The sequence below is a fragment of the Neomonachus schauinslandi genome, chromosome 2, assembly GCF_002201575.2.
Source record: "Neomonachus schauinslandi chromosome 2, ASM220157v2, whole genome shotgun sequence".
In the NCBI taxonomy this organism is placed as follows: Eukaryota; Metazoa; Chordata; class Mammalia; order Carnivora; family Phocidae; genus Neomonachus; species Neomonachus schauinslandi.
In genome coordinates, this window is record NC_058404.1 from 40,868,304 (window position 1) to 40,891,458 (window position 23,155).

The 23,155-nt window shown below is 35.6% G+C and overlaps 1 protein-coding gene across 1 annotated transcript in view; it reads left to right on the forward strand.

Moving 5' to 3' along the window:
• The window catches only part of PSD3 (pleckstrin and Sec7 domain containing 3), a 440,689-nt gene that overhangs the window by 102,010 nt on the left and 315,524 nt on the right, over nucleotides 1-23,155 (forward strand). The window contains exons 5-8 of the mRNA XM_021681565.1: nucleotides 8,898-9,092; nucleotides 9,193-9,273; nucleotides 11,228-11,340; nucleotides 13,874-13,932. Of these exons, the coding sequence (XP_021537240.1) occupies nucleotides 8,898-9,092; nucleotides 9,193-9,273; nucleotides 11,228-11,340; nucleotides 13,874-13,932 (448 nt within the window). The remainder of the gene's footprint in view (nucleotides 1-8,897; nucleotides 9,093-9,192; nucleotides 9,274-11,227; nucleotides 11,341-13,873; nucleotides 13,933-23,155) is intronic.

Genomic DNA, 23,155 nt, shown 5'->3' on the forward strand with positions numbered 1-23,155 from the left:
AAAAGAAAAAAGAAAAAAAAATAACCCTGCATCATCTGGATTATGCCCCCAGAGGAGTGTGAAGCTGTAGAAGAGTAAAAATACCAATTATTTATTGGAAATAAGTGCTTCCAAGGCAAATTTGTAAGTTTGGTCAGCTTCTGTACCATTGCCTTGCACGTTGGTGCCCTTTTCTGGAATACTGAATGTAGGACTAAGTAAAATGAATGAGGTTTTAAAAATATCCTGAGCCAGAACCTCTAGGTGACACTTACTACAATTCTTCATTTGTAAAGACTGAATTATGTTATCCATGCCAAACAGAACTAGCCATTAGGAGTTTCTATAGTTAGATTTTATCAGTGGTTCTCTATAATTATAAAGTCCCTGAAATCATGTATAAGTAAAATGCAGCCCCATCTAGAGAGATGTATTCTATATAAATGTTAAAAGTAGGTTCATTTGAGGCAGTTTCTTTAGAGAAGTCAAGTATTAATTTCTACTGAGAGCCAGTTAACATTTGTGTACAATACAAATAGCAGTTTACATTTAATAAAATACTGCCTGATGTAATAATCTCATGTGATCATCCAAATAACCAAGTAATAATCTTAAAGATGTAAGGAGTAGTAGTAGTAGTGGATTTTCCATGGGTTACAGTGGTGCCTCAAAATCCTGATAATACATCAGAATCATCTTGGAGCTTAAAAAGAAAATGTTAAGACCCACCTCAAGCCAACAGTCTGAGAATTCCCTGGAGTAGTCGGTCTGGTGATGGAAACTAACGTTTATTGTTCACTATGTGCCAAACACTACTAGGTAAACGTTTATGTGGATCTTCTCATTTAATCTGCACAACACCTTGGGAAGTTGGTATTGTTCTCCCCATTTCATAGAAGAAGAAACTGAGGCTCACAGAAAATAATGAATTTACCCACTCTGGTGACTGATAGAACCAGTGTTTGAACCTTGGCAGTCTAACTGGAGCTTTTGGGCAGATACTTGCTTTTAGCATCTTCTACATTAATAATTGTTACTGACAAACTAAGCACTTGCATGTAGAATCTCATTAATAAATGAAAGGAGACCTCCTCATTCTTCTGCTGTAATGGATTTGTGTTCAGATGAATACACTGCTAGACATACTTTTATGTCACACATTTCTGGGTTCCTTGGGCATATTGGACATTACAGCCCCTTACCAGGTGATCGAGCCACATGAGTGGAGGGGACTGCTAAGGTTGTACTGAGTTCCCACGGGTAGTGGATAGTTGCTGTGGCTACTAGGACAGCTCTGCCTGAATATCCTGTGGACCCCTTACATGATTACATATATATTATTACCCCTCTGTCTCCTGTTTCTGTATGTGTGTGTGCTCGCGTGCCCGTCACACACTGTCACACGTCCCATCTTCTTCCTCTTGTATTTGTTACCTTGGTTGGTGGCAACATACCTGCCCAGCTTCTAAGTCAGAGTTAGCTTTCTGCCCTCCCTTGGAACACAACTCCACACACATTCCAAATCACTCATTATGTTCTTTCAATTTACTTTTTGTAAATATCTTTCAGAGCAGAGCAGGGTTTGGTTTTTTTTTTAAGATTTATTTATTTATTTGAGAGAGAGAGAGAGCACGCACAGGGGGAGGGGCGGAGGGAAAAGGAGGGAGTCTCAAGTAGACTATGTGCTGAGTATGGAGCCCGAGGCGGTCAGTCTCACAACCATGAGATCATGATCTGAGCGGAAATCAGGAAGTTGGTCAGTTTACCAACTGGGCCACCCAGGTGCCCCTTGGAGCAGGTGTTGTTTTTTGGTTTTTTGTTTTTTTTAAATATTCACATGAATTATCTTTCAATTCAGGTTCTTGTCTCCTAGCCAGAGTATTTTGATAGCTTTCCTAGCTGATTTCTCTGCCCTCAATTTTGTCTCCCTATAGTTTTTCCCACATGGTACAAAGAAAAGTGATCTTATAAAAATACAAGTCTGGTGGGGTGCCTGGGTGGCTTAACCATCCGACTCTTGATTTCCACTCAGGTCATGATTTTAGGGTTCGTAAGATCGAGCCCCGAGTCCAGCTCTGCCCTGAGCATGGAGCCTGCTTAAGATTGTCTCTCCCTCTCTCTTAAAATTTAAAAAAAATAAAAAAAATCCAAGTCTGATCATTACCATTTCCCCTCTTTAGACCTATAGTGATTTTCCATGGGTTACAGTGGTGCCTCAAAATCCTGATAACACATCAGAATCATCTTGGAGCTTAAAAAGAAAATGTGAAGACCCACCTCAGGCCAACAGTCTGAGAATTCCCTGGAGTAGGCCCCAGGCACATGTCTTTTCTGAAAGACATTACATATGCTCATATTCCCATATCTCCTTGGATATCTAATGGAGATCTCAAAGTTAATGTAACTAAAATGGAACTTCTTTCTCTTAAAACCTGTGCCAACTTTGGTTTTCCTATGTTAATTGATGACAACTCCACCCTTCAAGTGGCTCGGACCTCCCATGACCGCTTTATAAATAAAATATATATCTACCTCTCTCCCCAAACTGAGATTCTTGATCTCTCTTTCTTTTCTATTTTTCTTCCATAGCAGTTATCACCTTCTAATGTAATACATGTATATGTATTTTTTTCATTTATTATAGTTTGTCGTTTATTTTTAGCTCTCTTGGGGGTAGAAGCTTTTTCTTTTGTTTACTGAAGTATTCCTAAATAGTAAGCACCTAAACACATTGCCTGACACATGGCAAGGAATTTGTTAATATTTGTTGAATCAGCAAAAACAACCATACCAGAAAATGACTAGCAGTAGCAAAATTAATAGTAGTAGAAGATATAAAGGACTTGAGTACTGAAGTCCCATTGTCCATGTCCAGCTCTATGCCTCAGTTTCCATCTGTAAAATGGGTATACAACTATCTACTTTATAAGATTATTGAGGATTAGATGAGACAATCTCTAGGAAACACTTATCTCGGTGACTGGCACAAAGTAAGCGCTTAATCAGGGTTAGATGCCGTTAGGTGAATGAGTACCACTGGAGGTACTGTAGCTGTTATGAATAATTTCTCATTTATATTTCCTCCAAGATTAGATGATGTGCTATCTCTGCAATGCCTGAGAAATAAATGTCCTACATAATGATGGCCAACAAGATTTCCTTTCCTTTCTCAAAGGCGATGTTATATACTTCAGGATTTTAAGTGTATCTTGCTTACGATAGACTTAGAATTCTTTTTGACTGACGTTCGTTCTGGCCATGAAAGCTAATGCATTTTTACCAGTTTTTTTTCCTGAATCTGTTGCTTTCAGGCCTTTATATCTGTATTTTCAACCTGAAGAGTGGTGCCAGGGTCATATTGCACCCTCTGGTCCTTTAATTCCACTTTCCACTCTTTGGGATTCTTCTGACTGGCCTTTAGCTAGCTTATACAGTCTAAAATTGGACTAGGTGCTGTTTGTTGTTGTTTTCTATGCACAATTCCCCCGGTATACTTTATAAATGCGGGGGCTGGGGGAAGCTTTGACACCTCAACCTAGTTTACTTTTTTTATCCTAGTTTTATTACCTCAATTCAATACAAATTTAAAGAATTTCTTAAAATTTAAATTCAAAGTAAATATGAAACCAGGCTATCTAACTGGTACCCTGTGCTGATGTCAGTGTCTTCTGGAACATTCCAGGATTGGTCATAATGAATTAGAAAGTTCGTGCTTGCCATGTGTCATTGATGGTGTAGCACAGAAGACAGTGGAGAAAGTGGACAAAGCCAGTTGCTCAGTTTTTGCATCCCTTTAGCAGATGGCTACTGAATAACTTCATCCTTCTCTTGTGATGTGGATACAGAGTGAAATTCAAGATCGTAGTAGGTGAGAGAGATGGGACTTTCAAAAGAAGAGCTAGAGTAAAGGTAATTTATCAGCTGCTCTGAGAATGCAGCAGGAGGGAGTTGGAATATGATTCTTAAAAAAGTTATCTCATTTGTGTTCTTGTAGGGTCAAAAAGAATTTGCAAAATTTGGGGCACCCCAGAAATTTAGGGTAGGGGTAACAAGAGGGGCAAACGGAGCAAGATGGAAAAGGGGTATGAGAGCACAGCTAATATTGCCGTGTGACCCAAGCATGAGGAAGATGGTAGATGATAAATCTAAATGAGCCATTGGGGTCAGCTTGTGAATGGTCTTATCTGACATGCTACAGAATATGGATTTTTATCTTGTGTAGGATTTTTATGAAGGAGACATATTATTATATCTGTGGTAGCAGTAGGTAGGCTGGGAAAGAAGGGTGAAAATAAGAGAAAAGAGTTTTTCCTTTGTATTTAGAGGACATTAGAGAAGAATCAGTAGGTCATAGGCAACTGAGAGAAGGTCTTAATGAAACTATAGAACAATAGTTTAATAAGGAATAAAAATTACGTAAGTAAGTCAGAATAAACCCACGCTGTGGGTTGTGAAACACACTACCAATTGGCAGTTAGGGAACACCATTATTGGAATTCTTCAAATAAGTTTAGAACAAATATTTTGGGAGGTTGGGTTACCGGGTGAACCTAGGTAAAATATAAGACGACTAGTTAAATCTGAATTTCAGATAAACATTGAATGATTTTTTTTTTTTTAGTGTACTGTGCTAAAAACTATTTTTTTTTTATCTGAAATTCAGATTTAACTGGATATCCTATTATTTTTATCTAGAAAAACTGGTAATCCTAGTATTATAAAAAGGTTATGAGAATGCCCGGTGATCAGACTCAATCTGATCCTTCTTTTGATGATAGTGTTACCATATGTGTTTGCAAGTATGAGGTACAGGCCCCAGTGAAGCATTTTCTAGAACACAGGAAGAACCTTTTGGGGAGTCTTTTTACATTTAAGTGGCTATTAGAAATTTCACCTTAGGAGATTGTAAAGTTACTTGATCAAGAAGAAAAGAGAGACTAGGAAAAAAAAGGGAAAATTCAAACTACTGAAAGCATCTAATATTCAGCAGACTAGATGGACAATGTCTTGTGTATTCCGGGAAACAAAATGGGGTGTCATCCCTCCTGAGAGGGATCATCCAGTTTGCTTTATCAAGTGTGAGCAAGGCTGGGCTGCCATTGTTGTTTATGCTCTTAATATACAGTGGCTCTTGTGTTCTGGCTCCTGTTTTTATTGGGGTTGTAAAAACATTACAAAAACCCCAACAGTAAGCACTCTGCCAAGAAGGTGAGGTCATAGTAATATGACTTCACAGGGAGCGAGGTCCTTAGAAGGCCTAGTGGACCAATAGACATTGGACTTGTGGGGCAAAGAGTGCTGAGAAGGGGCTTGTAAGGGGATGTATATATGGCCCAGCCACCCTAGGCTCTGAGATGAGTTCTTTTTGGTGTCTGCCTTATTGCTGGTGAGTTTGTATTGCCATTATATTGCCAGGCTTTCTGATTTAAAAGGAGCAGTCTCTGTTCTTGCTCAAGTAATCTCATAAATCATGAAATGGGACAGAATGAAGCCATCTAGGAATGGAGGTATTTATCCTCACTGTATTCCTTTTTTTTTTTTTTTTTACTGAAGGTTTTTTAAAGAAGATCCCAAAAAGTCTGATTTGTACAGATGTTAAAATTACCTCCTTTTGAAGAATGTGGGGAGAATGAGGTGAAATAGACTGGGCTGGGCAAGAGAGTAGAAAGAGGGGGCAAGTAGAAAGAGTGGTGACTGTCACCACTACACTTTAAAAAAATATATGCTCATTAGGGTAAGTCTCTTGTATTTGAACAAAATCTTTGCAGTACTGTATATGTGGTGTAATTATACTATTTACATGGAGTGATTAAATATATACCATAAATATGTCATGAAAAATGAGCAATAAGTAGCAGTTTAATTGAAAAGAAAATGCTTTCTTTGGCATTTGTTTTTTCTCCATGATAGCTACTAGATAGAGTAAGAGAATGCATGCAGACAGAACTGCAGGGATTTTCTTTTATAATTATAAAAATTATTTGATTGTAACTAAAATAGTTCTTGGAATAAATGTTTTACATTTCCACCACGAATGCAGGAAAACACAAAGTATGAGTTGTCCTTTAAAAGAATTTTCTAATACAAGTTTACTTATTATAGGTTTGCTGTATATAATGATTGAATACTCAAGTTTTCTAATAGGATAGATTTCATAAAACTGGCTGGTAACTCTGTAGAGGAAGGTTTAGGATGAAAAAATATTTAAAGGTGTTTGCATGAAGATCTCATCATAATGAAGCAATTTATTTTAATTGGTATCTATTTCTGTTGGAAAATTGTTTAAGGTGGCTAATTGTTTAAAGAAGGGTTACCAAATATCTTAGTTTGCCTAGGGTAATTCCAGTTTATGTTTGTTGTCCTGGCATTGACTGTGGCTTAACATTAGACTGACTTTAAAAAATGAAGTATTATCATTAACAGCTGCAGTAAAGTTAAGTCAGCCTGGGTTTGAAAAGCCTCCAGTTGGTACTTCTAGCTTCTCTGCAGTGTCCTGTGGGATGTGTGAGTTGACGTGTGCATTGAACAGAATAGTTGAGGGTCTAAAAGACAGTGTGGGATAACCTCTCTCTTTTCCCTCCCCTTATAGCTCTCTTTCAAGGACAGCATGTGGAATACTTGCTGATAAAATGAGCTTGGAGAGGAGTTGTGAGGGGCAGTTATCTCCCTCAAGTCTGGCAGTGGTTGGGGAAGTCTGGGACTGTGCAGTTCCTAAGTGTACTGTCTGGGCAAACAGTGATAGTGTACCTGCCAGGCTACCACTTAGTTGGTGGTAGGAAGTGGAAAATCATAAGGTAGAATAAGTGACAAAAATAGATACTGAATAGTTCTGCTTAAAAAAATACATTTTTTGCTATAATGATTTTTATCATTTATTACAAGTTTACAACTAATTTTATATTGGTGATGCCTTTTTTTTTAAACTTTGTAACAATTATAATCTCATTTAATTTTATCATCCTGTTCCCTCTTAAGAGTATCTTGGGTTAGACAATAAATGGATACTCTACTTACAATTCAGGCCAAGTTAAAGAACTATGTGACAGAGCAAAGACATGCAAAACTAGGCCTATGGGCCCGTTCAGCCTAGCCTGGAATGGTTTTTAAGTTTTAAAAGGTTGGAGAAAAACAAAAACAAAAACAAAACAACAAAAACAAAGAAGCATGTGTGACAGAGACCTTATGTGGCCTTGCCTGAAGTATTTACTATCTGGTTCATTACAGAAAAATTCTGTGTCTGGTTTAGAGTCTGTGGTAAGTGTGTTGGAAGGCTACTTAAATGTGGTAGTTTATCATGAATGTATTGTTCCTTAGTTACCAAGTAAAGTGAGAATTTGGAAATTACTGCGTTATTGGTGTGTGTGTTATAAATGCATGATGTAGCATTCTATAGCCACCCACAGGCTGACCCCTTTGAAGAGCAGAGCCCTCACAGTGCGGTTTGTGGGGCCCTTTCAGGAGGTTTATGAGTTCCAGTTTATTTTATAATAACGATACAGCATTATTTTCCTTTTTCACTGTATTGATGTTTACACAAATGATGCAAAAGCAATGGTGTAGGGGCTTTAGCACAAATAAGGTAGTGGCACCAAACTGTCCTAGTTGTTATTATGTTCTTCACTATCATGCACTCAAAATAAAAACAAAAGCCAGTCTCACCTAAAAATTCCTAAATATGATAAAGCAGTACAAAATAATTACATTTTAACTCTTGAGTATATACCTTTTTAATTTCACGTGTGATGAGATGGAAAATATGCATAAAGCACTTCTACTCCTGATGGTTTTCTTTAGGACAATCTTGTATGTAATTCGAGTTGTAAGTTATAAACTAGTTGCTTTTTATGAAATGCCATTTTTCCTTCAAAGTGTAACTGACAAACTATGGGTATTGGGAGCCATTTTCTCAAAAATTAAGAGAGTGAGCCTATTAATAATTTAAGAAAACAACTGACAATATTTGTTGCCAACAATAAAATTTGAGCTTTCAGTTAAAACTTAGAATTTTGGAAAACTTGTATCTGCCACCAAAAGTTTGGTAGCTTTTCCATACTTAAAGATTTTTCTGAAGATAATAGTGGTGATATAATAAACGTGATTTTTAAAAATATCGTATAATGAAATGTGTCAACAGATATTTTGCAAATGACCAATGTATGGTATGGAATCTTGCCTGGGTAAAAGATCCATTTAAAGTAGAAGATATTTAATATGAGTATAAAAAGTTCTTTGATACAGTATTGGCACCAACCTTTGGGAAACTACCACTTGTCTTATTTTGGTGCCGTATAAAAAAAGAATATCTACAATTATCTGAAAAGGATATTAAATTACTTCTTATTTTTTTAACTAAATATCTGTGTGAGGCTGGGTTTTAATATATTTCAATCAAAACAAAGTATTGGTAGGTGGCAGTGAGAACCCAGCTGTCTTCCAGTAAGCCAACCATTAAAGAAATTTCTAAATATGTAAAGAATTGTTGCCTTTCTCACTAAATTTTATGTTGTTTTGGAAACTATAATTGTTTTTAATAAAATATATTATTTATATTCATGAAATGGGTTTGTTATTTTAGGTGAGTTCATAGTTGAAATTTTTCTTTTTACATTATTAATACAGTGAATATCAATTGATAAAACCCACATAAACACAAAGATCTTTGGTGTCCTCCGTATTTTTAAAAATGTAAAGGTCCTGAGACCAAAGTTTTGAGAACCGCTCATCAAGGGTTTAAGCAATCACTTCTTCGGTACATTGAAATACAGTAGCTGGAAACACTTTTATGAATAATTAAGCATAAAACTATCATTTAAAAGTTTTTTTCATTTAGTTCTACAATAGCATGGTAATTTCATCAGCTATTTTTCCTTTTTGTCACATAAAAAAAATCTTTTTTTCTTCTTTATCAATTCTCACAGCAATGCTGGGGTAAAAACAACACTACTAGAGGCTCATTCTGAGATGGGGAGCACTGAAATTCTGGAAAAGGAGACCTCAGAAAGTCTCAGTAATGGTACCAGCAGCAACGTAGAAGCAGCCAAAAGGTTGGCCAAACGCCTCTATCAACTAGACAGATTCAAAAGATCGGATGTCGCAAAGCACCTAGGCAAGAAGTACGTTCTGTACCAAGGCTGGTGTCTGAGTGTTCCATATATGTGTGTCTTTTTTAACAGCTTGGATTTTAATAACAAAGTGTATCCTGTTTTCTTATAGCAATGAATTTAGCAAACTAGTTGCAGAAGAATATCTGAAGTTTTTTGATTTTACAGGAATGACACTGGATCAGTCTCTCAGGTATGATTAAATATCACTTCTTTTTTTGTTGTTGTTAAGATTTTATTTATTTATTTGACAGTGAGAGAGACAGCCAGAGAGGGAACACAAGCAGGGGGAGTGGGAGAGGGAGAAGCGGACTCCCTGCTGAGACTCCCAGGACCCTGGGATCATGACCTGAGCCAAAGGCAGACATTTAAATGACTGAGCCACCCAGGCACCCCCACTTCTGGTTTTTTTTGCCTCCAAATAATTAATTCTGAGAAGGGAAAGTAATGCTGAAACTAATTTTTTACCCCACAGTGACTTTGTGACCTTAGCTCAAATTATACTATAGTTTATTAGACATAGTAGAAAGAAAATTATATTGTTTTTATGAAATCACACATGAAATCATATTTTCCCACTAGTAGATGACATAATAAAGAATAGTGACAAAGTCTTGAGAAGTGGAATCTATGGGAATTTGGTTTTCGAATGATCAATTAAAAAAGGCATAGATTTACAGACTGTAGAATTACAGGCTTTTTTCCCCTAAGCATTTGTTTACAATAGCCTTTTAAGATGATACTTTGAATTAACTCATGAGTGGAATAAAAGTGAATATCAACATAATAATCAGCAGAAGATATCTGTAAACTGTTTCAGATAGTAGCACTTTTTGCTGATCTGTTCAAATGAAGGTTTAATAAACACAATGATCCTCACTTTTCACACCATATTGTACTGTAAATTTCTAAGAGCCGCTGAAGGTAAAACTCAGTCAGCATTTACTCTTATAAACTTTATAACATGTCAGAGCCTGGAGGAATTCTGAGATCATCTGTATAACCCTTTAGTTTTATAAATCAGGAAACTGCATTTTGGGAGGTGAAGTAAGGTTGTTTGGATTAGAATGCACAATAATGACTCATTTGGTGGCACTTTGCGTGAATTGAGGGCATGCATAGGTTTTTCCACTGAAAACAAATAAGGGTAGAGGAAAGATCTGTATTTATGCTTTGTTCTCTGATGTGGTTTATAAAAGACAGTTATGAAAAATTCAAGTTTGATCAATATAATTTAGATTTAACAAACTAAGACAGCAATATTTTCATCATAGAAATAAGGTTTTTTGTATGTTTCTTTTAATTGTAAGATTTCTTAGAACATTTTAAAGGATTTTTTTTCTTCCTATCTCATGTTTAGGGAAGTGCATCTACTTTGTCAAGTGAGGGTTATCGGAATTTATCATTTGTACTGTTAGTGACCCCGATTTAGATTGGTGTGTGGTTCTGGGCATTTTTTTATTTTGCAAAGAATTTTTATACATAAATTTATTCCTAGCCTAAGGAATAAATTAGGGTTTTAGCTCCCAATTTTCTTCTCATATAAAAAGTTAATAATATAATGTGATAATAGGCAAAATAAAATTCACAAAAATCTGTGCACAAGATAATATAATTGTAATTATTTTCTTTTTTTAAAATTTTATTTTATATTCAGTCAGTTAACATATAGTGTATTATTAGTTTCAGAGGTAGAGTTCAGTGATTCATCAATTGTATATAACAGTGTGTCAGTGGCGAGTACAAGCATATAACAAAATGACAAACTCTGATCCATGTATAGTTTTTAAAACATAGCCTACATGGTTATGGGTTCAGTCTTAAGTGTTCTTTGGTTTTTATCTGACTGATCTTTTAAATGGCTACTTGTCACTCAGTCATATGGGAAGTTACTACCTTCCCAAGGTTTTTCTTAATGTATTAGCTACCATGTTATTGTTACTGCCCTGTCATCTTTTATATTGACATTTTATAGAATTAAATAAATTTATATTGAATGGCTATCAGTAAGTGATTTTTTAAAAAAAATAACTAGAATGTCTTCTTTGTATAATTAATTTCTTGTTATATATAAATTAACTTTGTCAAACGTAAAGAGTATGGTAATGTTTTCTAGTTTCACTTTTTTTCTCTTAATTCTTTTTAAGGTATTTCTTTAAAGCATTTTCTCTTGTGGGAGAAACTCAAGAACGAGAGAGAGTTTTAATACACTTCTCCAATAGATACTTTTATTGTAACCCAGATACCATTGCTTCACAAGGTAATCTGATGGAAATGTTTGTATTTCAAAAAACAAGGGTTATTTTTCTCATTATGAAAGTTATATTTTATTGTGGAAAATATGGAAGATTATACAGATGAAAATGAAAATCATCTAGGGATCTCTAATTACCTGGAAAAAACTATTAACAACTGTTTGATTTATTTCCTTCTATTCTATTTGTATAATATTTAATTTCAAATTTGAATCATTACAGAGTTTTGTTTCCTATTGTCTTTCCCTTTCATTGTGAACATTTTCTCATGTCATTAAATATTCTTTAAAAAGCAAGATATTTAATGGCTGCATGGTATTCTTTTCTTTTCATTATTTTTTACTTCGTTTTCCAGTTCCATAGTATGACAAGATGCTTTAAGTTGCTCATGCTGCCACTCTGAGATTTTACATGGCAAAGCACATTGTAATAAATGAAATGCTGGTTTTCTTATGTCTTCTTTCTATCCATCTGATCTCTAAACTTCTTGAAGTGCATGTATACTTAGTTTTGGAAACATTTACAAATCTCTCTGGAGTTTGTAGTGTGTCTCCAGTGCTTTGGTTTGATATTCATTGTAACACTGACCACTGACTTTGGTTTATGATTTTAATGAACTATGAGTTTATGTTTATTGTACTATTTTTAAAAAGCAACTTTAAACTATTTAACTGTTGCACCCTATCAAGAGGTTTTTTTTCCTCCGTGCCGTTTCCTGCAATAAAGCAAATTTTTCAGGGTTTGAAGTCAGGCACATTCATTTGCAATTGGAGAATCTTTCATAAACACAAATTCTGGAATAGATCACTAGGACTAGATGCACTAGAAATAACAATTATCTCTTAGCTTCAGTATTGCCAATTAACTGGGATAAATGTACTTGATATTGACTAAAGTGATTAATCCCCCCCCGGCTTCTGCCCTGCAGGTTATAGCTAAATTAACTAACAATCTGATCCTTAGAGTCACATTCCTCTCTGTAAAATGGGAACTTAATTTTCTTTAGTCCTTTCTTTGTTTATACTTAGACTATTTATTCACTGTTTCTATCACTATCAGGATTGAACAGAGAATGAAGGGGAGTTGTTTTTATTAAAACCTCCTTTAATCTAATAAGATGTTGACATTCCTGAGTGAAATAAGGAATATGGATGGATGTGTACACTCAACTGGCCATTGAGTTGGCTACTGAGTTTTACAAATGCTTTCAAGGAATTTATTTTAAATGTATTTAAAATTTAATAATAACAAACGGGAACTGGAATAAATATACTTTTGGGCATTTGATAGCATCTCCTTAGAGACATTAATAACAGAAATCACATACTATATTCAAAGACATACTTCTGAAAAATAAGCTATCTTTAATTCATGAATTCAGTAATTAGGAAGGCCTGCCTTTCTGTACATTTGGCATACACTAATAAGATTTTTCTGCATCTTCACTGCCATTGTCTATTATACTTGGATTGAGAATTGCAGGTAAAGAATGAGGAGAAGTAATTCTAAGGTTTGGAAATGAGAAGCTTCTAACTCTTAGTGCTTTTTCTTTTCCTTTATAAAGTAAGAGAGAGTGATGTTTCCATCTAAATGTGACATGATCCATCTGGTTTGAACAACATCTTTCCCCTGAATATGTAATTTTTTAATCTTTACAGTTATTGCAGTATTGTACTTTTGTCTGATCCATAGTATCCTGGACCAACCTACATGTTGCCTTTAGTGAATTGTCAAGAAAGAGGATAACTATTCCTGCCCATAAATTTTTACCCAGAGACCTAATACCCAGACAGTACAGTGAAAGACCCAAATCTTGGTTTCCTTTAACTTTTGCTTCTTTCTCAATTCACATTCCTCCCAGAAAGTAAAAAAAGAAGGAACAGTAGCAAATAATTTATTTTCATTTCTGTAATCTTACATTACAGAAAATTGGGAAAATATAAATAAAAAGGTAAAAATTATCTCACTATCCAGAGATGATAATCTTTAATATGTTATATATTATTCTAGATGTATTTATATTTAAATGGAATCGTACTGCATATAATGTGCTTTCCATATAATAATTTATTGTGAAATATCTTTATATTTCAACATGTATACTTGGACAACGTTTTTTAATGACTTAAACATAACAGGATTGTGTTTTTGGAGGGTTTTATTTACTTGTTCCCCATTATAAGCAATATTTCTTTGGATACCCTTGTATTTTGCATAGATCCTTGTTTCCTTAGTGTAAAGCCTTATAAATGGATTTGCTGTGTCAAAAGACACTGTTTCAAAGCTTAAGATATGTTCTATCAAACTACCCTCCAGAGAGGTAAAACTGATATATTTTATCACCAGCAGAGTCCAACTCTGTGCACTGAGGTCCTTCTAATAATTTATCTATTTTTTGTCTCCCCAAACAAATACGATTAATTGTGCCTAGCCACGTTTGTGTTTTCATAGGTTCTTAATGTACGCCACTCTAATGATAATAAGGAGTCCAATAGGAAATAGTGAATTAATGCTTTCTTTCCTTGTCCCTTCCCTTAGATGGGGTCCATTGTCTCACCTGTGCAATGATGCTTCTTAACACAGATCTCCACGGCCATGTAAGTGTAGGTGTGTGAAGCTGTCTAACAAAATCAAAATATCTTGGGTTTATCTTTGCTTTTGTGTTCATACGCACTTATTCTCTGCCTCCCTTTCTCTCATTCTCTACATGGCAGGTAGGTAAACGTAAATCCTTGGAAAAAGAAATAGCTATTTTACATGCTAGCACAGAGCATAATTCACTTAAAAGTGAATATGATATTGTCTCCATGTCTGGAGTTGACTTACCTGTAGGATGTTCTGTATCTTCTTTCTCCAGTAGATGGCAGAGACATTTTTATTTGGGTTGATATATGATGGAAAGGGGATATAAGTTAGATCTGAAGATGGTGACTGTGTTTTTACTAAATCTAGTTAGCCAGTCTTAAGAACACAGCCTTTTCTACGCTTCTCAGCTCACGTGGTCTTCTACTAGTTGAAATACCAAAATATTCTAATTACTATCTCATCTTCTATTTAAAATCTAGAGTGAGCTTAAATTTATAATTATATGTAAATCTTTACCTTTCATAGATGTGGAATTTTAGCATTTACTTAAACTGTTTATCTTAGAGAAAATGAAAATGTTTTAGTTTAATATAGGCCAATATGTACTTATTTAGCACAAAAATTATTTCATAGTCCCAGGTCCATTTATTTTGAAGAGAAAACCAGGTTTCTTATGATTAAAGAATCTAGATCATCCCTTGATTTGCTATATGATTTATCTTACAATTTTAAAAAATCACATTAAAAGAACTAAAACTGGGGTGCCTCGTGGCTCAGTTGTTAAGCATCTGCCTTTGGCTCAGGTCATGATCCCAGGGTTCTGGGATCGAGCTCCTCATTGGGCTCCCTGCTCTGCGGGAAGCCTGCCTCTCCCTCTCCCCCTGCTTGTGTTCCTGCTCTCGCTGTCTCTCTCTCTGTCAAATAAATAAAATCTTAAAAAAACAAAACAAAACAAAAAAAACACTAAAACTTAAGTATCCATACAAATTCGTTCTCGTATTCCGAAAGCCCACATAATTCCCTTAAGAAAGGCAAAATGGAGCTGTTTGGGACTGTTAAGATGGACTGAAGGAAAAAAAAAAGTGATCTACTATCAGAAAAATGAAGAGGAGATGTAGTGATAGCTAACACTGTTTTCACAGACCTCTCAACTCAACTAGGAAGCTAGGAAGTTCCTTTTGCAATTTGCATGAGATGAGTTTAGAATAACCTAGTGACTTGTAGACATATGTAACATGTGTCCAGAGATGATACAGAATAAAATTAATAGATACTCTCAGGGGACATTTTGGGGTAATAGCGCCATAATACATCTTGGGGAAATAAAGGTACTAGGATTCCCACAGTGTGAACTTTGACATGAGGATCAGAATCTAAACTCATTGGCTTGTTACGGAGATGACCAGTCAGTGGACAGTCCTGACCTCTGTTTTTCTCTTACCAGTAAAGCAGATTTTCCTTGTTTAATTTCTCTGCCTGTCTTATGATGACAGTTACAATTCTGTCCCCTTCTTTTCCTCCGACTTAATTTCTCAACCTAACTTTCAGCTGAAAGAGACAATTTTGAATACTCTTGTCCACATGTAACTTTGATCCAAGTCAGCGAGTCCCAGCATGAGGTATCTTCCTCACGTGAGATATTTTGAGGTCTCATTCACATACGATGGTTGTGCATTTAGTGTCTGTTGACTGAGAAAATTTATAATGACGAAAAAAAAAAAAATCCAGTAACACTTTCAATTCTTATTTAAAAGTTGAGGATCTCATAGAACTTCTGTGGAAGTTGCTAGATGGCAGATTGGTTTCTATTAAAAGCTGAATTACTTTTTAGAAAGCTAATATTGCTTTAATAATACTTTCAAATAAACATGTATCTTATTAATCACAATAATTTGAAACATAGCAGTAAATAAAGGTGTGAGGTTTGTTATTTATTCACATAACACAGCATGTTTTATATCCAAACTAACTACGGGCATCCCAGTGTCTATAGTCCATAGGTTCAGAAGCACAGATCTCGGATATGCTCTTGCTCTGTTTTCAGACCAATTTTGAATAGTTGAAAAGAGATTAAATGAAGCGTCACACTTCTTTTTGGCAACTAGAATGTAAGCGTTTATAGGTAAGAGGCAGTATACAGATGAAATAGTTTAATATTGTTTGGCTATAGTCACAATTATATATAAGAAAGAGAATAAATACAATATCATCAACATATTTTTAGTAATTATTGGTTCTTAGCTTTGTTTTTGAAAATGTGTGCTATATACTTAGGATTGTCTGTTGTTTAGGTTTTGTATATTAGAGGTTTTTTAAATCCTTATTTACAGTGCATGCTGTTAAAAGTGTTGAATATATAGTAGTTATCATAAGAACTAACCATATGAAAATGTGTTTTCTTATCTTCCAACTCTGGATTCGTTTTAAAAATAAATTTTCCTTCTAGGTGGTAAGTTTTTATCCATAATTCTGGGTGTAGCTTCTCTTGCATCATGATTGCCTGATTTATTGTTACAGTGTCTGTTTGACTTATTAGCATGGCCCCTTTGAAGGTGAATCATTCAAAATATAAAGTGAATTATTTCTAATGTCTGCCCCTTTTCACCTCCCCCCTAGGCTGTACTGCCTAACCCATCACCTCTCATTACTTAGTCCAATGCCAGAATAATCCTCTTGGGAAGTGAACTATTAAACCATTTTCCTTTTCTTCCTTACCATTGTGCCATGATAGCAATACAACAGCATGACCCTTTCTAAGAAGTATTGAGATAAGCCTGTCTTTTGCTTTCAGTGGGGGAGGCATAACTTGGGAATTAGCTTCTTTTGGCTTTTCTTTGTGAATCCTCCTTGTGGGTTTTATTTACTCTAAGGAATGATACATTGAAAATGCACTGGTATGGGCCTTTGTTCATTCTGCTAACTTACTAAAATGATAGAATGTATACTAATATAATAAATCTAATGTAATGTCATATGTTGGAATGCCATTCTTTCTTTCTTTTTGTAATTCTATCATTCAGCAAACACTTATAGTATGTCTACTCTATCCAAGTTCTGTGCCACTTGGGTAAGGATCGGAAATGAATGAGACATTTATGGAACTCAAATCTCATTTCTGGTAGTGTTGGCTAGGCTGACTTCCATTAGTCCTTTTAACTGAAGAATGTAGCAGGTAACTGAGGTGCTATAGTGGAAAAGTACTGGGGGGCTATTTTAATTATACCTTGGATTATTGAATTTCACTAAGTAGGCTAAAACAAAAACCAGTACGAAGTATATGCAATATTTTTGGGAGAAGTTCATTCAAATGTTATAATTTCATTGGAGCTAAAAAGGCTGATTCCCTTTTGTACCTATTTTTTTTTTTAAAAATAATGATGTATCATTATTTTAGCAATTGTATTGACTTGCTTTTATTTGCATGTGGTTTATTCTCTTAGATAAAATATTTTATAATTGTGGTCACATGGCTAATTTGCTAAGTAGTTTCTTATTTTTAAAATGCCTCTTCATCTATGAAATAGGTATGTAAATTAAACTTTTGCACATACAGATAAATTTCTATTAAAACAAACTCTAGAGTTTATTTTTTCTCTTACCATACTGGAACTAAGTTGTATTGATGTTATTTCAACTATCAACATGGAAAGAGCTGAAAATCTGAAAATCTTTCTTTAAAGCCATGTGTTTTATTGGAAATAGTATGAATAAAGGATTTTGTCTTGTTAGAATAAATTCAAAACTATTTCTTTTCTGGACTAATCTTCAAATGTGCCTTGTTGACTATAACTAGCTCTCAGTTACTTAGATCATAGTTGAGATTCAGGGCAGGACAATAGGCAAAAACTTCTTACCAGGGCTGGACCCTGAGGTGGGAGGAAGTTTTAGATATAGACTGAGTTGTAATGAAGACCAGGATAGATAAATATAGAATCAGTTGGTCATTTTCACAAATAAAAGTCAAAAGTGATCCATAACACAGTGGCTGCCCAGGGTCAGGCCATGTCAGAGGCAGTAGCCAGGACATTATTTTTAATCAAGATATTGTGGCAGAATCTACCCTTTAAACACTGTGGCTTGGGATTTTTAGTAGCAATTTTACCCAAGGTGTCTCTGTGTTTTTCAGTAATGGCAGGAGCTAGCCCACTCTGCGACAGGTGTAAGGGATTTGGGGGTGTGGTTCTTCTGGAGTAGTGGCTCTATCTGGCTCAGGCTATGCCCCCTGTAGGTATCTTTGGGATACTCTGGGTGTGTTGACTATCATCCTCAGTGGTCTGAGTTTAATGTGTGAGGCAGGACCTTACTGTTTTTTGTTTGTTTCTTTTTGTTTTTGTTTGGTGTTGGGTTATAGGTTGAATAACTAAGGGATAAAACCACAGTTAGTATACCATACTGGTAGGGGGGCAGAAAGAAGTCAAGGAATCAAGTATAGGTTTTGTAATAGAATAATGTTAAAAATATATGCATAGTACAGTTTGATATAGGTCATAGCAGTTCATTATTTTTCAGTCTGTAAACTGTATTGTTAATTGTATTTTTAATTCCTAGATTGGCTCTGTAGGATCATAGAATTGTAAATGGTGGGTAAAATATTTGAGTAATTATCAGAAGTGGAAAATGACTATTATCAGAATTGTTTAATGCTTTTACTTTTCATATTGTGCTGTTTTACCTTTGTACCCTCAAAGCACCACAAACCTCTGTGAGGGTGGTAAGTAGGGTTAATAGCCTAGGAAATCTCTGTTTCTGTGATTATCATTCTTGTAACTGGCATCTGCCTTAAGTGCGTTTGGCCTGCTGCTCTCCCTCCCGTAGAGCTGTCTTCTCTCTGGGCTCCTCTTCCTGTCTCTGCTGCCCCACACCCTCGGTGCCCTCTGCCAGGAAAGTCATCCCTGGCATTCATTTATTTTCCTATCTGAGTTTTTCCCCTGTAGATTCTAGCCTTGTTCTTAATTTCCATTTAGCCAGAACAGTCTCCTCCCCTTGGAGTCCTCTTTTCTATGTCCTTGGTACCAAGTCTCTCCTTTCACCTCTTTTGGAGCTTCCCAGCCACAGTGACTTCCAGCAGGCTCTCATCCCTGGAGCTTCTCAGTGATACTGATAGTTCGCAGAAGCATCAGGTCTGGACCAGAGTTGCCAAGGGTTTTTGGTGGGGCCCTGGGTTCACTTTTACTGTTACTGTTTTTCTCACCAGAAGGAGCATTTTGGGGATCGCCTGAGAACCTTAACAATCAGCTGTGGAAATGTTTTTATAGAAAAATGTCTTGATTTCAGATTTTTCTATTTTTTTTTAAAGATTTTATTTATTTGAGAGAGAGAGAGAGCTAGAGCGAGCATGAGTGGGGGGGGAGGGGCAGAGGGAGAGGGAGAAGCAGTCTCCCTGCTGAGCAGAGAGCCCGACTCAGGGCTCGATCCCAGGACCCCGGGATCATGACCTGAGCCGAAGGCAGACACTTAGCTGACTGAGCCACCCAGGCGCCCCTCAGATTTTTCTAACCTTTAAGATACTGTCACATTGACAACTATGTGGATTTTAATAGGAATGCTTACTTCAGCCTGTCACAGTTAATCATGCACTGGTGCATTTTCTATGCTTCTGTGACTCCTCAAAATGAAAGCCTCCTTTCCTTTTATTCCTTTCCCCCATTTCTTCCTCCCTTGCCACCTCCCACCCCTTCTCTTTCTTTCTTCCCTTTTTTTTTTTTTTTTTGTAGCTCTGCTTTTTTTAGAATAGGTTCATACATGGAAAAAATACAATGCAGATATCAGTTGGGTCAATGGGGTTCATTTAGGAACCTCTGGTTATCTAATTTATGCATTATTCAGTTGCTGCATTCCTTTTCCTTCTTACCATTATGAGTTTTTCACATTTGCACAGGTCATTAGTAGAAAATGATAAAGGGAAGTAGATGAAACGCCATATTAAGCCTGTTTTTGCTCTTTCTCCTGCAGATGGTTTGGGGAGGGAAGAAGTGAGGGTAAGGAAGGTGACTGAAACCTCTTAACTCTAATCCCATTGCTTAAGTTAATGTCTGTCATTCTATGATAACTTAAAAGTAGAGTTTAGTTTTTGTAATTTGATAATCTGGTCAGTGTCTTTTCCTTTATCTTCTCAAATTTCAGAGGAAACACTTGTTTTGTTTGTTGTGATAGAATATGCTACTACAGTATTTCTCTCAAACTTTATAGTATCACATTCCCTTTATACTCTTAAATTTTTTTTAGGGCCCCAAAGAGTTTTTGTGTATATCCATTAATATTTACCATGTTAGAAACTAAAATGGATAAGATTTTAAAATATTTATTAAATTATTTTAAAATAGCATTAATAAACCCATTAAATGAATAACATACTTTTTTCTTTTAAAATGAGTGAATTTTATTTTTTAGTTTTTAGGTGTACAACATAATGATTCATTGTTTATATATATTACAAAATGATCAGCATAGTAAGTCTAGTTAACATCTGTCACCATACATAGTTATAATTTTTTTTTTCCTGTGATGAGAACTTTAAAGCTACTCTTCAGTTTCAAACATGCAATACTGTAGTCACTAGGATGTACATTATATCCCCATGAGGTATTTATTTTATAACTGGAAGATTGTACCTTTTTTTTTTTTAAATGAAGTATAGTTGACACACAATGTTATGTTAGTTTCAGGTGTACAACATAGTGATTTGACAAGGCTGTATGTTATGCTGTGCTCACCACAACTGTAGCTACCATCCGTCACCACATAACGCTTTTACAGTACTAGTGACTGTTTTCCCTATACTGTACTTTTTATCCTGTGACTTATTCATTTCATAACTGGGAGTCTGTGTCTCCCACTCCCCTTCACTTATTTTGCCCAGCCGCCCCTCCCCCTCCCCTCTGGCAGCAGTCAGTTTGTTCCTCTGTATTTATGTGTCTGTTTCTGCTTTTCCTTTTTTTTTTTTTTAACTTTACACACATATATTTTTTTAAGTTTTTAATTTAAATTCCAGTTAGTTACCATATAGCATAATATCAGTTTCAGGTGTACAATTTAGTGATTCAGCATGTACAAAGAATTACTGGTGCTTATCACAAGTGCACTCCTTAATCCCCATCACCTATTTGTTCATTTATTTGTTTTTCAGATTCCACATATAAGTGAAATCATATGGGAATAACATTCTTTTTTATGAATTAGAAAAACAAAAAAAATCAGTGAAAAGTATAGCATTGAAAATCTTTTTGCAAGACTTTCATATTTGGCTTAGTAGAAGACAGCTAAATTCTCTGCTTCTGTATTTAGTTAGTTGCAGTATGTCACAAGTACTATAGCTTCTAGAACACTCCACTGTGAGAGAGAGTAAAAAAAATGTTCTGAGTATTATTATAATTCTAGGTGTGACCTCATGGACACCCTGAACAGGATCCCTGAGTCATACTTTGAGAACCACTGTGTTACAATATTATTATCATTTGCCATATATATATATATATATTTAAGATTTTATTTATTTGACAAAGAGAAATAGCGAGAGCAGGAACACAAGCAGAGGGAGTGGGAGAGGGAGAAGCAGGGAGCCCGATGAAGGGCTCGATCCCAGGACCCCGGGATCATGACCTGAGCCGAAGGCAGTTGCTTAACAACTGAGCCACCCAGGTGCCCGTTTATTTCTTTATACCACGTCTAGTTCCTTTTTCAGTGGCAGTGTATTACACAAGTGGCAGGAAAAGTCCAAGTAATATTTCAGATATCCCTAAAAGTTGAACTTCTAATACTTCATTAGTTCATGATTGGGGTTCATGAAAGAATACTTTGAATATCACATCCATAGCTTCTTGGTTTGGAAATTTACAAAGGATACTGCTTTGCCTGCTAATCATGCATATAAAAGAATAGACACCTGAGGGCAGCATAATACAATTAAACTTATTTGATAGAGAAGAATACAAAACAAAAGCAAAATAGCTTATAGCAGATCTACAGAACTGAACTAATTACCAAATCTGTAGTATGAACCCCCCCCCCCATTTATTGTAACATGTTGGAGGAGGTGGAATTGTCATGTGGGAGAATATGCCTGCTGTGTTTTAAAATCCCAAGATTTATGAGGCCAGATTTTACCAATGGGTCATGAAAGCTTTTAGTTTCTCTGAAAGCATGTTTTTCCACAATGCTTCCAGACTCTACATTATTTTAGGATTATTTTGCCTAATTCTGCAACCTGTAGGTCAGAGTATATACTACAGTCTGTTTTCCTGGTGAATACTTGAGATAGCTCTCCTTGCTAGAAACTCTGTTTTAGAACTGAGTTTAGGTTAGGTCTTGGCAGGAGCTTTGAAGAAGGTTTCATTTCTCCAGTTGTCAGGGAAGGCATACTCAAAGCAGAGACTTGGTCACTCTTGTGCTGAATTTTGGTCAGTAGCTTGTATGGTTTCTAGGTGACTCTAAAGAGGGAATCTCTTCATCTTAACTTTTTGCCCCTTTGCTCTCATTGTTTCCACTAAAGTTGGGAGCTCATTATCAACTGAGTGGGGGAAATGCCATAATTTTAACAGCAAGGCACAAAATACTTCAGGATGCCTAATCTATTTGCATGCTCACTCAGGATGTTATCCTCAATACAAATTCCACTTCCTTCCAGTTTTCTTTTAGTTCAGGGGCTCAGCTGGGCACCTGGCTGGCTCATTGGTGGAGCACGGGACTCTTGATCTCGGGGTTGTGATTTCAAGGCCCCCATTGGGTGTAGAGATGACTTAAAAATAAAATCTTAAAAAAAGAAAAAAGATCAGGGGCCAGCAAAGCATGACTCACAGGTAAAATCCAGCTGATGGCCTGTTCTTGTAAGTGAAGGTTATGGAACACAGCCACACCCATTTCTTTACATCTTCACACTAAAATGATAAAGTGTTGAGTAGTTGTAACAGGGACCTCATGACCTGTAAAGCCTAAAATATTTCCTATATGGTTCTTTTCACAAATTTACAGAACTTTTCTCTTCTACACCCCCTGCCCTTAGTCCATGAAACCTTCTGCTCTCTCTCCCAAACATAGTAGAGTAAGGTTGAGGATGATCCTTTTACTTAACATTCTGAATGAGAACATGTTAAAAACATATCTGAGTTTTCAGTTTTTCAGAAATGATAAATTCATCAAAGAATTTCTCTCTAAAAGGCATTTAATGTATCTTTAAAAGAAAACAAATGGAGAAAACAGCTCTTTCTTCTGTATTATAAGAGAACATATTTGAAAATA